At 41.1% G+C, this 14,315-nt stretch overlaps 1 protein-coding gene across 3 annotated transcripts in view; it reads right to left on the bottom strand.

Annotated features, from left to right (window-relative positions):
• The window catches only part of LOC134351995 (microtubule cross-linking factor 1), a 219,489-nt gene that overhangs the window by 183,184 nt on the left and 21,990 nt on the right, over positions 1-14,315 (bottom strand). For all 3 annotated transcript variants that reach the window (XM_063059028.1, XM_063059036.1, XM_063059020.1), the window contains exon 3: positions 14,006-14,164. In XM_063059028.1, the coding sequence (XP_062915098.1) occupies positions 14,006-14,164 (159 nt within the window). The remainder of the gene's footprint in view (positions 1-14,005; positions 14,165-14,315) is intronic.

Below are 14,315 nucleotides of genomic sequence, written 5' to 3'. Positions count from 1 at the left end.
GTGCTAACCACTACACGACCTTGCTGCCCGTAGTAGTACAGCACATGCTGGAGTGTGAGTGTGGAGAGGTGTGGTGCTGCAGTGCCCTGTTAGTACAGTGGTGAAGGCTCCATCAAAGCAGACAAGCTCCTAATAGAGGAAGTTCAGGTACTCGTGTGGGGAAACAAATTCACAGCACTGTGAGGAAGTGCTTTAAACCTTGCCTCACTTTCAGCTTGGATATGAGGCCCAGAGGCAAACGAACAACGTAAATCTAAAGGAATCCTCTCTTCACCTAATTCACTCTGACTTCCAAGGGTGCAAGGAATTACCATTTACAGTAGCTACTGCTATTCACAAATCTGTCATCTTATGGAATTAAATAATGTGTTATTTAAATAAACTACCATTTGTTGCTTAGTCCTAATTATTCTTAAGAATGCCACACAATACTACTATAACATTATAACATCATGCTGGCCCTATAACAGACACACTGTAAACTTATCCCCATCACGGCCACACCATTAAGCTTGACCATAACTATCACACTGTAGCAGTGGCCCTGTGTAGCACTGGCTCTACCACAGTTATACAATGGTGACTACAGGATTGTCACAGGACTAAAATGCTGGAACACACTACCTTACAGCACCACAGTAGATGCTTACAAAAATGCATGATTAAATTCCTGTGATACCTCTTGTAGATGATATAGGCCACAGCTACGTTGCAGTGTTGGTAGGGTGAGTGAATGTAACTATAGTTCCCCATCCCAGGAACCATTCTCGTAAATCTCCTCTGGAACTTCTTCAATTGCCCCTGCATTCTTCCTATAATATGCCCAACAGAAATGAACATAATACCCCAGCTGAGACCAGGTCAATGTTTTATAACCCTTCAGCAGGATTGCCCTGACTCTATACCCCATGCCTCTTTTGACAGACCCAGAACTATGCCAGCTTTATTAACCACGCTTTCAACCTCTCGTGCCAATTTCAGTGACTTGTGCATGAATATGTGCTGCTCTTCCCGTTTCAGAGTAGGATCCTTTATTAAATCTTGCATTTCCTCATTCTCTTATAAAAGCACACAACCTCATTTCTCTGAATTAAACTTGATCAGCCATGCATCTGTTGGTAAACCAGCCAAATAAACCCAGCTGCACTCCTACACTGTTTTTTCCACAGTTCACAATATAACTTTATCAGTTCACAATACCCAAAATTCCAAAATTCAAAAACCTCTGAAATCTAAATTTTTTTTGAGTGCTGACCTGAGGTCACAGACAGAAAATTTCACAATTTGCCGGGAAGGTTCTCGGGTCTCTGTGCACCATAGAATGTTCTGAGAAGAAACCTCACATATGTACTGAGTGAAAACTAGATAAACACTGCATAAAGTGACAAATGTAGATCTCAATTGGGGTGAACAAATGACACTTAACAGTATGCTGATCATGAAATAAATCTATCACAACAAGCTGAAAATTGAAGGTAATTGTGAATATTCAGCGAGCGGGTTGCAGAAATTTAAGAAAAGGTATGGCATGAAATTTTTTGAAGTGCCTGTTGATCATGAAGATCTAGCACCAGAATAAGTCACTCTAAGCATCGAGCCGATTTGGAGACGTTGAGAACAGCCTCTCTGGCAGCGAAATCTAGGGCTGGAGTGACTAGCTAGCAGTGGGGCCCATGTCCTAGTGCAATGTTTGAATAATTTAAACGCCAGCCCAGATGGCCTGAGGACTCCTCTCTCCGTAACGCTAAGGCTGTGAGACTGCCCCCAGTTGCTGTGCTTCATGCCTGCAAACTTTGCAACAATTTGTCCCACTAATATGAGGAACTGAATACCAAAGCTTTATGCCTACTCTGAGCTGCTCCAGAGATTTGGATCTATTGATTCAATTTAGCTTGGAATGCCATTGTTGCTCGCCTTTATTGCTTGCGTGATTTGTTTTTTTTCTCTTTCTCTGTGGGCACTGGTGGTTGTTCTTTTTAAAATTGGGTTCTTTTGGGTTCCTTGCTTTGCGACTGCCTGTTAAGCAAACAAATCTCAAGGTTGTATGATTTATACATTCTTTGATAATAAATGCACTTTTAATCTTGAAGTCTACGATGCTGATAGTTTTAATACCTTACATAAAGGCATTAAATTTTTAAAGCGTTGCTGATGAAAATCTCACACCAGAACAAATCTACAATGCTGATTGCTTTTATACCTTATGTAAAATATTAAAAAATGTACAAATACAGTGTATGGTAACCTTTTAATCAAACCACAGCATGACAGGTGCAGACTGAAAACCTGCCGTTCTTCAGCAGCCGATTCAGGTACTCTCCCAATGCTGCTGCACTGATTTTGTTACCCTGTACACATTATATTTTCAATAAATTAGTGGTATACAATAATTTTTACTGTTATGTATATATGCTTGATGAACAAGTGCAAGACCAAGACTGTTTACCAAGGCAATTCCCAAGCTATCTCATTATATATTCCAAGATCTGACAAAATCCAAAATGCTTCTGGCCCCAAGCATTGTGAATAAGGGGTATAAAACCTGTACTGACAAATGTAACGTCATCCACAATTTAAAAACTGTGGCTTTTATCCCACCAGTCTAAGATATTAATGTGGTTCAATAAAAGCCAGATCCTTACACCAATCTCTAGGTGAAGACCACTATTCACCTTCCTCCAGCCTGAGAAACAATAATTCCCTGCAACCCGCTGTTGCTTGTTACTTAGCCAACTTCATATACAGGCATCCAACATTCGTTTCATGAGACTGTATATGGCATCCTCTGAATTGTGTACATCATATTGACTGTGTTACTTTCAGCAAAAATGGCTGTTATCTCAACAAAATATTCTATCAAATATGGAAGAGCCACACAGCATGGAAACAGACCTTTGGCCCATCGCACCTGTGCCCATCAATTTTTGTAAGTGAGCTAGTCCCAGTTGCCTGCATTTGACTTGTATCCCGCTAAACCTTTCCTGTCCATGTAACTGTCCAAATAACTTTTAAAATGTTGTAATTAAACCTGTGTCTGCCACCTCATTCCATATACCTACCATTCTCTGAGTGAGAAAGTTGCCCCTCAGGTCACCTCTTACTTGATACCTATGCCTTCTAGTTTTGGACTCCCTGACTTTGCCAAAACTGCTTTGGCTATTCACCTTATCTATACTCTGCATGACTTTACAAACCTCTATACGGTCACTCCTCTGCTCCTGTGCTTCAGGGAAATAAGCCTGAGCCTATACTGCTGCAAGAAATACTGCAGATAATGGCTATCTTGAGCAACACACACACACACACACACTCAATCACTCACTCACTCACTCAGTTGGAATTGGGACACCACGTTACAGCTGTACAAGACATTGGTAAGGCTACATTTGGAGTATCGTAAACAGTTCCAGTTTCCCTGCTCTGGGAAAGATGTCATTAAACTGGAGAGGATGAAAAAAAAAGATTTATAAGGATATTACTTGAGATCCTTGTTCAAAAGGAAAGGCTGGATAGGCTCAACACAGATAAATGCTGGAGCAATTCCACAGGTCAGTCAGCATCTATGAAGACGAATGAATAGTTGACCTTTTAGGCTGAGAAGCAAATTAATCTTGAATTCCCATTTTTATTCGCACTATATTCTCATCAACTCCCCCTCGCCCAGGCTCTCCCACTCACCTAGACACCAGGGGCAAATTATCGTGAGTGGGTGATTAACCTACAAACCCACATGTCTTTGGGGTATGAGAGGAAACAGTATTAAGAATCTTTTCCTTTACTAGTTGATGAGCAGAATACAAGAGCAATGCGATTATTCCAGAACTTTTTAAGAGTTAGGCCAGTCTGAGAAGTTATGAGATTATAGAAAATTGGGAATATTAAGAGGCAATTCACAAGCAGGCAGTCAGGGATGGGAGACATTGGTAAAGAGGAAAACGTGGGTAGGCTGGGTTGTTTTCTTTAGAACCGAAGAGGCTAAAGGAAAATTTAAGAAGGATATATAATGTTATGAAGGACCTAGATAAGCTGAACAGGAAGGTCTTGTTTCTCTTAGCAGTGAAGCCAACATAACCACTATTATCTTCTCTACATGCCCAGTTTGAACTACTACCACACAATAAACCTGGATGGTGAATAAAAATGTCATACCACTCTTTCCACAAGCATCACTTTATCATTCTCCATTCTGCTGTCCATCTTTCCCACCTTTAACAACGTGAAAACTCTGAGCATTAAAATTTAGATAGCTCATACACAAATTTCTTCTCATGCCTGCCTGCGCACATAGTTTCTATTCCCCTATCTGCTGTACAGCCCTTCCAATGGGTATCTTCTCTCCAACTTCTGTGTTCCCTTTTCTGGCAGATTCTAAACAATCAAAAACTATTAGCGCAGACAAGGTGAGCTGAAAAGCCTGTTTCCTCACTGGATGAATCTAAGATCATCTCCAACCTCCCTGTTCACTGACTTCGCACAGGGATCGTTTCCTTTTCCTTCATTGTATCCACCAGCTCAAACAGCTCTGCCTTCAGTTTTTTAATCTTCTTCAATTTCCTTACCTCTAGCCTTGCAGTCCTTATAAAGTCTGTAACTTTGTTGCATCAAGATCCTTACGCAGCCCCCCTTCAGAATCTCACAGGTCCAGCAACATTAACCTCTGATGCTGCTCTGTGTGGAGTTTGCATGTTTTCCCCATGACCACAAGGATTCTGGTTTCCTTTACATCCCAAAGACATGCAAAATGGCCGCTGTAATGTGCAGATGAGTCATAGAGTCTGGGCTGAATTGACAGGGCAAGACGAGAATAAAATGGGATTGACATAGGTTGATGCCTGATGGTTGACACAGACTCAGTGGACTGATGGCCTTGTGATTCTATCTTCTGATTCACTCTGTGTGCTGAAACCTTTCTGGCAAAAGGTATCACTGTTGCCAATTGTGACTGTGTCTCAACATTTCTCTCAATGACCATGATGCAGTCGATTTCTTTATCAAGATTTGCTTCTCCTCCATGTCTGCACAGAACACTCTCCTCATAAGACATCACTAGCAGTAGCTTCTCTTCTAATTATCGATTGAGTAACCATAGGTTCCTGGCTTTGACTACAAGTCAGAAGCATTTTTATCAAAGTGGTCGATTTCCACCTGCATGTTTAATCACACTACCTCAAGAGCAGCTCCCTCAATCCCACAGCTACAATTTGGAATATTTTGTCCAAAATCTGATGTTGATTTTTTTTCTAAGACTGAAAGCAGTTGGTAACTCAAAACGCATTCCCTTCTCCTCCTCAGCTGTTTCCTCCAGTCCTGTTGAAGGGTTTCAGCCCGAAATGTCAACTGTACTATTTTCCTAGATCCTGCCTTGCCTATTGAGTTCCTCCAGCATTTTGCATCTGTTGCTCGGATTTCCAGCACTTGCAGATTTTCTCTTGTTTGTGGTTCCCTTGCAATCAATGGCTGAAAGAGTAAAATTTCCCAAAGTGTACTTCAATTAAGGTTTAATTATATTCAGGCTTTAATTACCCCAGTGTGTGGTGAGCTGCCTGAATGACTATCACTCAGTAGCACGGTCATCCACAGCGATGAAGTGTTCTGATAGGCTGGTGATGAAACATATCCACTCCTGCCCAAGAAGCCACTTAGATCTGTTCCAATTTGCCTACCAAAGCAACAGGCCCACAGCAGATGCCATGGACAGCAAAGGTGCATACATCAGGATGCTCTTTATTGACGACAGTTCAGCATACAATACCATCATCCCCTCAAAATTAATCAATGAGCTTCAAGACATTGGCCTCAACACCTCCTTATGCAATTGGATCCTTAATTTCCTCACTTGCAGATCTCAGTCGGTTCAGATTGGCAACAACTGTTCCTCCTCAATCTCCATAAGCGCAGGTGCACCACAAGGCTCTGTGCTTAGTCCTCTGCTCTACTCACTTTACACGTTATGACTGTATGACTTAAACACAGATCCACTGCCATATTCAAGTTGCTGATGACATCACTGTAGTAGGCCCAATCAAAGGTGGTGGTGAATCAGCATATAGGAGGGAGATTGAAAATCTGTCTGAGTGTTTTCATAGCAATAACCTCTCACCAAGGAGTTAATTATAGACCAGGAAAAAGAAACAGTGGTCCATAAGCCAGTCCTCATCAGAGGATCAGAGGAGGACAGGGTTAGCAACTTCAAATTCCAGGTGTTATTATTTCGGAGGACCTGTCCTGAGCCAGCACGTAAGTACAATGATGAAGAAAGCTTTGTTAGGAGTTTGTGGAGATTTAGCACGTCATCTAAAACTTTGACAAAGTTCTATAGATGTGTAGTGTTGAGCATGGAAATGTGTTGAGCCTGGTATGGAAACACCAATGCCCTTGAACGGAAGATCCCACAAAAGGTAGTGGATATGGCCCAATCCATCACGAAAATAAAGCACCCCCAACCATTGAGCACATCTGTATGAAACGCAGTCGCAGGAAAGCAGCATCCATCATCAGGGATCCACCACAACCCAGGACATGCTCCCTTCTCTCTGCTGCCAACAGGAAAAGGGTACAAGAGCCTCAGGACTTGCATCGTCAGGTTCATGAACTGTTACAACCCTTCAACCATCAGGCTCTTGAACCAAAGGGGATAATTACACTAAACTTCACTTACCCCATTATTTAATGTTCCCACAACTTTTGGATTCAGTTTTCAAGAATTCTTCACCTCATATTCTTGATAATTAATTGCTTACTTATTATAATTGTTTCTTCTTTTTGCATTTACACAATTTGTTGTCTTCTGTACTCCCACTGAATGCCCTGGTTGGGCAGTTTTTCATTGATTATGTTATAGTTATTATTCCATAGATTTATTGCCCACAAGAAAATGAATCTCATGGTTGTATATAGTGACATACAGTATATGCACTTTGATAATAAAATTTGCATTGAACTTTGTAAAGTAGCAATATAAGAAATCTTCCACCGTCATTGAAATGTCTATCCATGTTTCTCATTTCTAGGTTTGAAAACTCCTTGTTCACCTACTGTTTCCCACTCTGGATAACTTCTAAATCACTGAAAATTCAACCCACTTACTGATCCATAGGAAAGGCCTTCATCATATCACTTGAACCTTTACTGACTACCTCCAATACACTGAATGCATTGAACCTTACCATTGCTGATGGACAGATTATTCTACCTTCTCTTGGTTTCTGTTGTTTGACTCTGGTATCTTGAGCCTTTAGCTCTCCTCTCTGAAAACAGCCCCACAATCACCATTACCTCACTACTCATCTTGCCCTTGTTTCAGCATGCTTTTAATCACCTTTTGATGCTCATTCACTCAGACAATGGCTAATAACATTGACAATAACACTCTCCAACAAGAGTCAGCAAAATGCTGGAGGAACCCACTGGATCAAACAGCATCTGTAAAATAAACAGGGTAGCTCTCGCTCAAGGATGCAGAACAACAGCTTTTCTATAAATACTCATTTCAACAAAGACAAGATCCCAACTCAAGCTCATTAAATCCGACTATAACAATTCATGTAACAAACTCTTCTCTTGGGGATCATTCCAGGAAATGATCATATAGTAGGCTAACTGCTTTTAGGTTGACCTTGTTTGAACCCCAAGGGAGTTAAACTTTGTAGATTATCTTGTTATTTTAATAATACAATCTAGTATCTCACACCATAGTCCAGGCTCAACTATCCTAGTTCTCATGGTCTGTTCACCTAAATTCATGACCTTTTGAAAAGTTAGAAAAGGAATGTTCAACTCACTAAGTAAAAAGAAAATAAACTGAAGTCAAACAAATCAATTCTTCTATCAATAACCTAAACAAAACTGGAAATTATCTATGCCAGTAAATCTGAAAGCAATAATGCAAAATAATACAAATTCACCAACAGGTGTCATCACTGCCAACATGCTTAGGTATCACCTGACTGTTACAGTATATGATTAAAAGTCAAATAATTTCAACTATGTAGGATAACTATCTTGAAATCACGAATATTATTGCAGAGAAATCTAATGTTAAAATTGTTATGTTACCACAATTTGTAGGAATTGAATGCTAAAGGCAGGTAAAAGGAAGTTTCTCTGAATGGTGACAGCATGCAGAATTCTGAGATGCAGAGGGATCAGGGTGTCAAATCAGAATCAGGTTTATTAGCACTGGCATACTGCTTGTCATGAAATTTGTTGTTTTGTGAAAGCAGTACACTGCAATACATGATAAAACACTATATAAATTACAATAAGATAAAAACATATATAAATTTCAAATTAAATAAGTAATAGAAAAATATTGAGTTAGTGTACATGGGTTCATTGTCCTAGTAAGGCTAGTTGGCAAAAACTCTGGGTAATCAGAAAGGTTATCTGCCTCTGGTACCCATTACTCTGTGTGGAGAAACTTGCCTCTCAGATCTCCATTAAATCTTTCCTTCTCACCTTAAATTGATGTCCTTTAGTTTTAGCTCCCCTATCCGAGCTTAAAAAAGACTGAGACTTCCTGCATTGCAGGGGATGTGTGCAACCAGATCCCCTGTACATGTTGCTAAGGCAGGGCTCACACTCAGAACGCAGAGCATGAAACAGTGTGGTACAGGACAGACAGTCTGGCCCACAATGTGTGCCAACCTTATTACCTATTCCTCAATCAATTTAACCTTTCCCTTCCATTTAGCCCTCTATTTTCTTTTCATTCATGTGCCTATCTGTGGGTCTCTTAAATATCTCTAATGTACCCACCTCTACCCACCATTCCCAGCAGTGTGTTTCTTTCACATACTACTCTGTGTAAAAAAAAACTATCTCTGACATCTGCCCCTATACTTTCCTCCAAACACCTTAAAGTTATGCCCTCTTGTGTTAACCATTGCTGCCCTGGGGAAAAGGCCTTGGCTGTCCACTCTATCTATGTCCCTTATCATCTTAGACACCTCAGTCAATTTGCCCCTTACCCTCCTTTGCTCCAAAGAGAAATGCCCTAGCACTTGTGGAGGCTTGCTCTACAATTGTCATTGTTTATTCCTTGGTGAATCAAACACAAAAATAGGGAGGTTATGCTTCAATTATATAGAACGCTGCAGAAACCACATCTGGAGTACTTAGTCTAATATTGCTTTCTTTATTTGCAGAGTAGCAATTCAGAGCATGTTTATTAGATTAACAGCTGAAATTGGGCAAAGCTTTATTTACTCTAGTTCAGAGGAGTTTTTAAGGGACTTTAATGAAACATTAGAAGGGATCCTGAGAAGGTCTAACAAGAATAGATGTGGAAAGGCTGCCTCCACTTATGGAAGTTAGAATTTTTTACCCATTTAAAACGTGAAAGGGACACAGTCTCTGGAATTTTCTTCCTTGGAGAGTGGTGAAAAAGTAAAACTACTTGTTAGGCTGAAGTAGATAGATATTTAGCTAGAGAGTGGTGAATCTGTGGAATTTGTTGCCACAGGCAGCTGTGGAGGCCAAGTCTTAGTATACATTTAATGCAGAGGTTGACAGATTCTTGATTGGTCAGGGCATGAAGGTAGACAGGGAGGAAGGCAGGAGATTGGGGGTGAGAGGAAAAATGGATCAGCCATGATGAAATGGAGAGCAGACTCGATGGGCCAAATGGCCTAATTCTTCTCCCATATCTTACGGTCTTACTTGAAAAGGAGTTGAAGTTATAACAGATTAGCCATGATTTTATTATACAGTATGTCTGAGTAGGTTTGGGAGACTGAAAAGCCATTTCTGCTACCAACTGTTACATACCACCACAGTGTGGAGGTTTCTGGTTGAAAGAGTTAGTTGCCTTTATGTCCATAAGTTTTGCTCTGAAGTATTTGCCTGGGATGGATGGAGTGACAATTTACAGAACAGTGCCATGAGACAACAAACACCCATCACAGAACATGAATCACTTGTGTAAAGCTGTACAAAACAGTTAGAATAAACAGCATTAATTTCAATTGGAAAAGACTTATTTCCTTTACCACTGAGACATTAAGAGAAATGTAAACTAAATATGGCAAAATTCCAGCTTTTATTCCTTATACAGGATTTTAAAGAGGCCAGAATTGAAAAAAGGCAACACTGGAGTCTGGAATAGTCTGATAGGGCCCATTAAAACTTATCAAATAAAGTGGTATCAAAATGAACCTTAAGTTTCCTCCATATCAGTATATTTTTGACAGTATTGTGCTGTAAAATGATACAGCTGAAATATGCAGAATGCTCAAATGGCTTGTTTATGTACAGACATTAAACAGCAGTGCTGAATTAAATGAGACAAGGCTCCAAGGCCAGAACAAATGGCTGATTTGTCAGTGCCATAGAACACACACCTCCCGCTTCCAGCTGCAGACCTTATCTACACACAGCAGACGTAGAGGTCAGGAAAAGCAACAAGTCGTAGTTGCAAGATAATACTTCTGTATGATATTTCACAATAAAAACTCCAAATGGGTTTTGGCCAACTAAAAATGACAGAGTACTAAAAATAAAAAAAAATGTCAAAAGGTTCTTACAAAAATATTGATAGCAAATGCGAAGAAACAAGGACGGGAGAGTCAGATTAAAATCAGAGTTCTGTTAAATGCCACTAGACCATGAGCTCTTGTCCGTAGACACCTCTAGTTTACCATCTTTGGGCATCATTCATTCATTGGTTCAGAATGGTGATTGGGTTGTGAGAATAAATGGTGATTAACATTTTAGGTTTTCCTTGGAGTACAATGAAAGGGTATAGGCAGGAAATGTTAATTTTGCTTCACACTCCACAGCTGCTGTCTGATCTGGTAAGTATTTCTAGCATTTGTTTTTATACCAGCTTTCAACACCTACTGTTTGCATGGTAAAGGCTGTGGCTGACAGATGCCCAATGGCAAATAAATGGATCCCCTTCTTGCAGGAGTACAGAGCTGAGGAGAACGGAAAGTCTGTACGGGACAGCAGTAGTTCTAAAGTTACCCATTTGACAAAGGGAGACGGACTGAGTCAAAGTTCTACCAAAGCTTCAGCAACATAAAAAGCCTGAACGAAAATCTAAAGAGGACCCGCCGGTGGTATAGTGGCATCTGTACTAGACTTCTAGGTGAGAGGTCCTGGGTTGAATCCAGCCAGCTCCTTGCATGTTTTTCATCTGTGCTGGGTTGAGTGTTGAGCTAGCAACTCGGTCTCGTAAAAAACAGACAAATGCTAAAGAAATGGCGAGGTTGCCACAAAGTGCAGAGAGGGAAAAAAAATATGGGAGAGTCGATGGATGTTATTTATTTGGATTTTCAGAAGACCTTTGACAAAGTGCTGGACACAAGGCTGCTAAGCAAGACAAGCACCCACAGTATTAGAAGCAAGGTACTAGCACGGATTGAAGGTTAGGGGTCTGGCAGTAAGTCAGAGAGTGGGGATGGAGAGGTCCTTTTCAGGATGGCTACTGCTGACCAGCAAAGTTCTGCAAGGATCAGTGTTCAGTCCGCGACTTTTAACTTTATACATTAATGATTTGAATGAAGGAATTGATGGCATTGTGGCCAAGCTGCAGTTGATATCAAGATAGGTGGAGGGACAGATAGTGTCACAAAGACAGAGAGTTTGCAGAAGAACTTGGAAGGTTAGGAGAATGGGCAATAAAGTGTAAGTGTGGGATAATGCACTTTGGTACAATAAATGAAGGTACACACTTTTTCTAAGTAGGAAAAGAATTCAGAAATTGGAGGTACAAAGGGAGTTGGTAGTTCAAGATTTCCTCAAGGTTAACTTGCAAGTTGAGTTAGTAGTAAAGACAAATGCACTTTCAGAGGACTACAATTAAGTAGTATGAAATGCTGAGGCTTTGAGGCATTGGTCAGACTACAGTTAGAATACTTTGCACAATTTTGGGCTCCATATCTAAGGAAGGACGTGCTAGCCCTGAGTCCAGAGGAGGTTCACAAGAATGATGCCAGGAAAAGAAAGGCTTAACCTATGAAGAATGTGACGAGAGTACACATAGATTAAGATGTTAGCTGGCCTGTGCTGGCACCAGTGGGATCAGCAGTTGGTCTGCCACCTGCCTTCAGGAGAAAGAGAGATAAGGAAAACAATGGAGCAGCATTTGGAGATGTTAATGAAGGGACGGGAGAGTTTAACGGAAGGAGAGCTGTCAAGATCGGCTCCCCCTTTGAACCCTGAACTGTTTGAAGTGATGGACAGGCGATACCCCAGCAGGGGGATAAAAAGGGACAGGTTCGCTAAGGCAAGACACACACGACACCCCGAGGTAACGAGACCCTGGAAGCGATGCGTCTCCCACAAGTCGGTGGGAAGTTTTGGAAGGCTGGTCGCGGGACCAAGCCATAGACGCACAGGATGGAAAGGCACGATCGGCGGGAACCTGGTGTGTGTCCACCCTTGCCTGGGTGCCAGGTTCACCGCAGAGAAACGATCGTATCTGGAAACGGAGGGGTCACGGTCGATGACCTCAGAAGACATCACAAAGGGCTCGCCCGAAAGCTGACTGCGAAGAATATCGAAGGTCTGTGTGGAAGCCGTTTGAATATTCATTCGTTTTGCTCTCTCTCTCCTTCCCCCACACTGTCCATCTCCCACGGCAGTGATTACTGCAAACTGAACTGAATTCAATTGAATGGAACTTCGCGTCACTTTGAAACTGGTCATTTACCCCTAGACGACGATAGAGCTTGATTGATCCTGTTATCCTAATTCTGTGTACATGTGTGTTTATCATTGCTGAACTGTTGCATTTATTATCCGTTTGATTAGAGTACTGTGTTGCTTGTTTCTTTAATAAAACTCTCTTAGTTCTAGTAATCCAGACTCCAACTGAGTGATCCATTTCTGCTGGTTTGGCAACCCAGTTACGGGGTACGTAACAAGAGCATTTGGAGTCTCTAGGCCGATACACCCGGAAGGATGATGGGCGATTTTATTGAAACTTATTCGATGCTCAAAGGTCTGCAGTGGACATCATGTGCATGCTTCCATCAGTAGGAGAATATAGGATCTGAAGGCACAGCCTCAGAATAAAGGGGTGTCACATTCAAACTGAGATAAGGAGGAGTTTCTTCAGCTGGAAGGTGGTGGATCTGTGGAATTCATTGCCACAGGGTGCCGTAGAAACCATGTCATTGGGTATATTAAAGGCAGATATTCATAGGTTCTTTACTGGTAAAGGGATTAAGGTTAAAGGGAGAAAGGGGATGAAAAAATAAATCAGCCATGATTGAATGGTGGGGCAGATTCGATGGGCCAAATGGCCTAATTCTGCCTACATATATTCTGGTCCCATGAAATACAGAGAAGTGTTGTAAACAGGTGATAACCACCCCGATGTTCACTTGTACCCTTCCCAGTTGATTTCAAATAAACTTTAAAAAAATCCTGCTCTGACACCACCGTCTCCAATTACACGAAGAAGCCAAAATACATATCTCCCAAGGCACATGGACAACTACCAACAAACATAAATATCAGCTACATGACTTTGGGTAGGACACAGCTAGCTGCTCGCTCAGTCTGTAGAGACCAAGGATGCATTTTGCTTTTCACTTAGTTATACTAACTACTACTCACCCAAGTCCTTCCCAAAGCCCAGGAATTTGAACCTTGAAACTTCACTCGACCCAACTGTTCCCACAACCTATGGGACTCACTTCCAAGGGCTCTTCATCTCACGTTCTCGATATTTACTGCTTATTTATTTATCTTTTTTTTCTTTTGCATTTGCAGTCTGGTTTCTTTTGCACATTGGTTATTTGTCCATTCTGTTGTCATAGCCATACTTTATTGATCCCGAGGGAAATTGGTTATAAAATTGGGTGCAATCTTTCATTGATTTTATCATGTTTCTTGGATTACTGAGTATGCCCACAAGAAAATGAATCTCAGGTTGTATTTACAGTGACATACATGGACTATGATAACAAATTTACTTTGAACTTTGAAGTAACTTTCTGACTTCGGCATCATGCTGAATGATTGGAACCTAAGAAGCACAAGGCCCTCAACGTACCTCTTTGATCCTGTCTAGTTCATTCTGCAATGCTTGTTTGGAGATTTCAACTTCAATAAGCCTTTGTCGAAGGGACTCATTTTCATTCTCCACGCTGACACGTTTTTCCTCAACATTCTCCAGTTCATGGTGCAGACGCACAGACACATCTTTGGCAACCTGAGAACAGCAGCAGAATAAAGTCAGAATAATCCTACAGTAGGGCAAGCCCAGGAATATTACACTTTAAATAAATTCTACAAGGCTCAGAAGGTAAATGCACTGCACAAGGCAGGATTGGGTGCCTGTGATAGAAATTCCTGACTGGGTT

This window comes from Mobula hypostoma, chromosome 1 (genome assembly GCF_963921235.1).
Source record: "Mobula hypostoma chromosome 1, sMobHyp1.1, whole genome shotgun sequence".
Taxonomy (NCBI): Eukaryota; Metazoa; Chordata; class Chondrichthyes; order Myliobatiformes; family Myliobatidae; genus Mobula; species Mobula hypostoma.
Note: the sequence above shows the minus strand (reverse complement) of the source record. Positions and strands in the feature narration are given on the sequence as shown.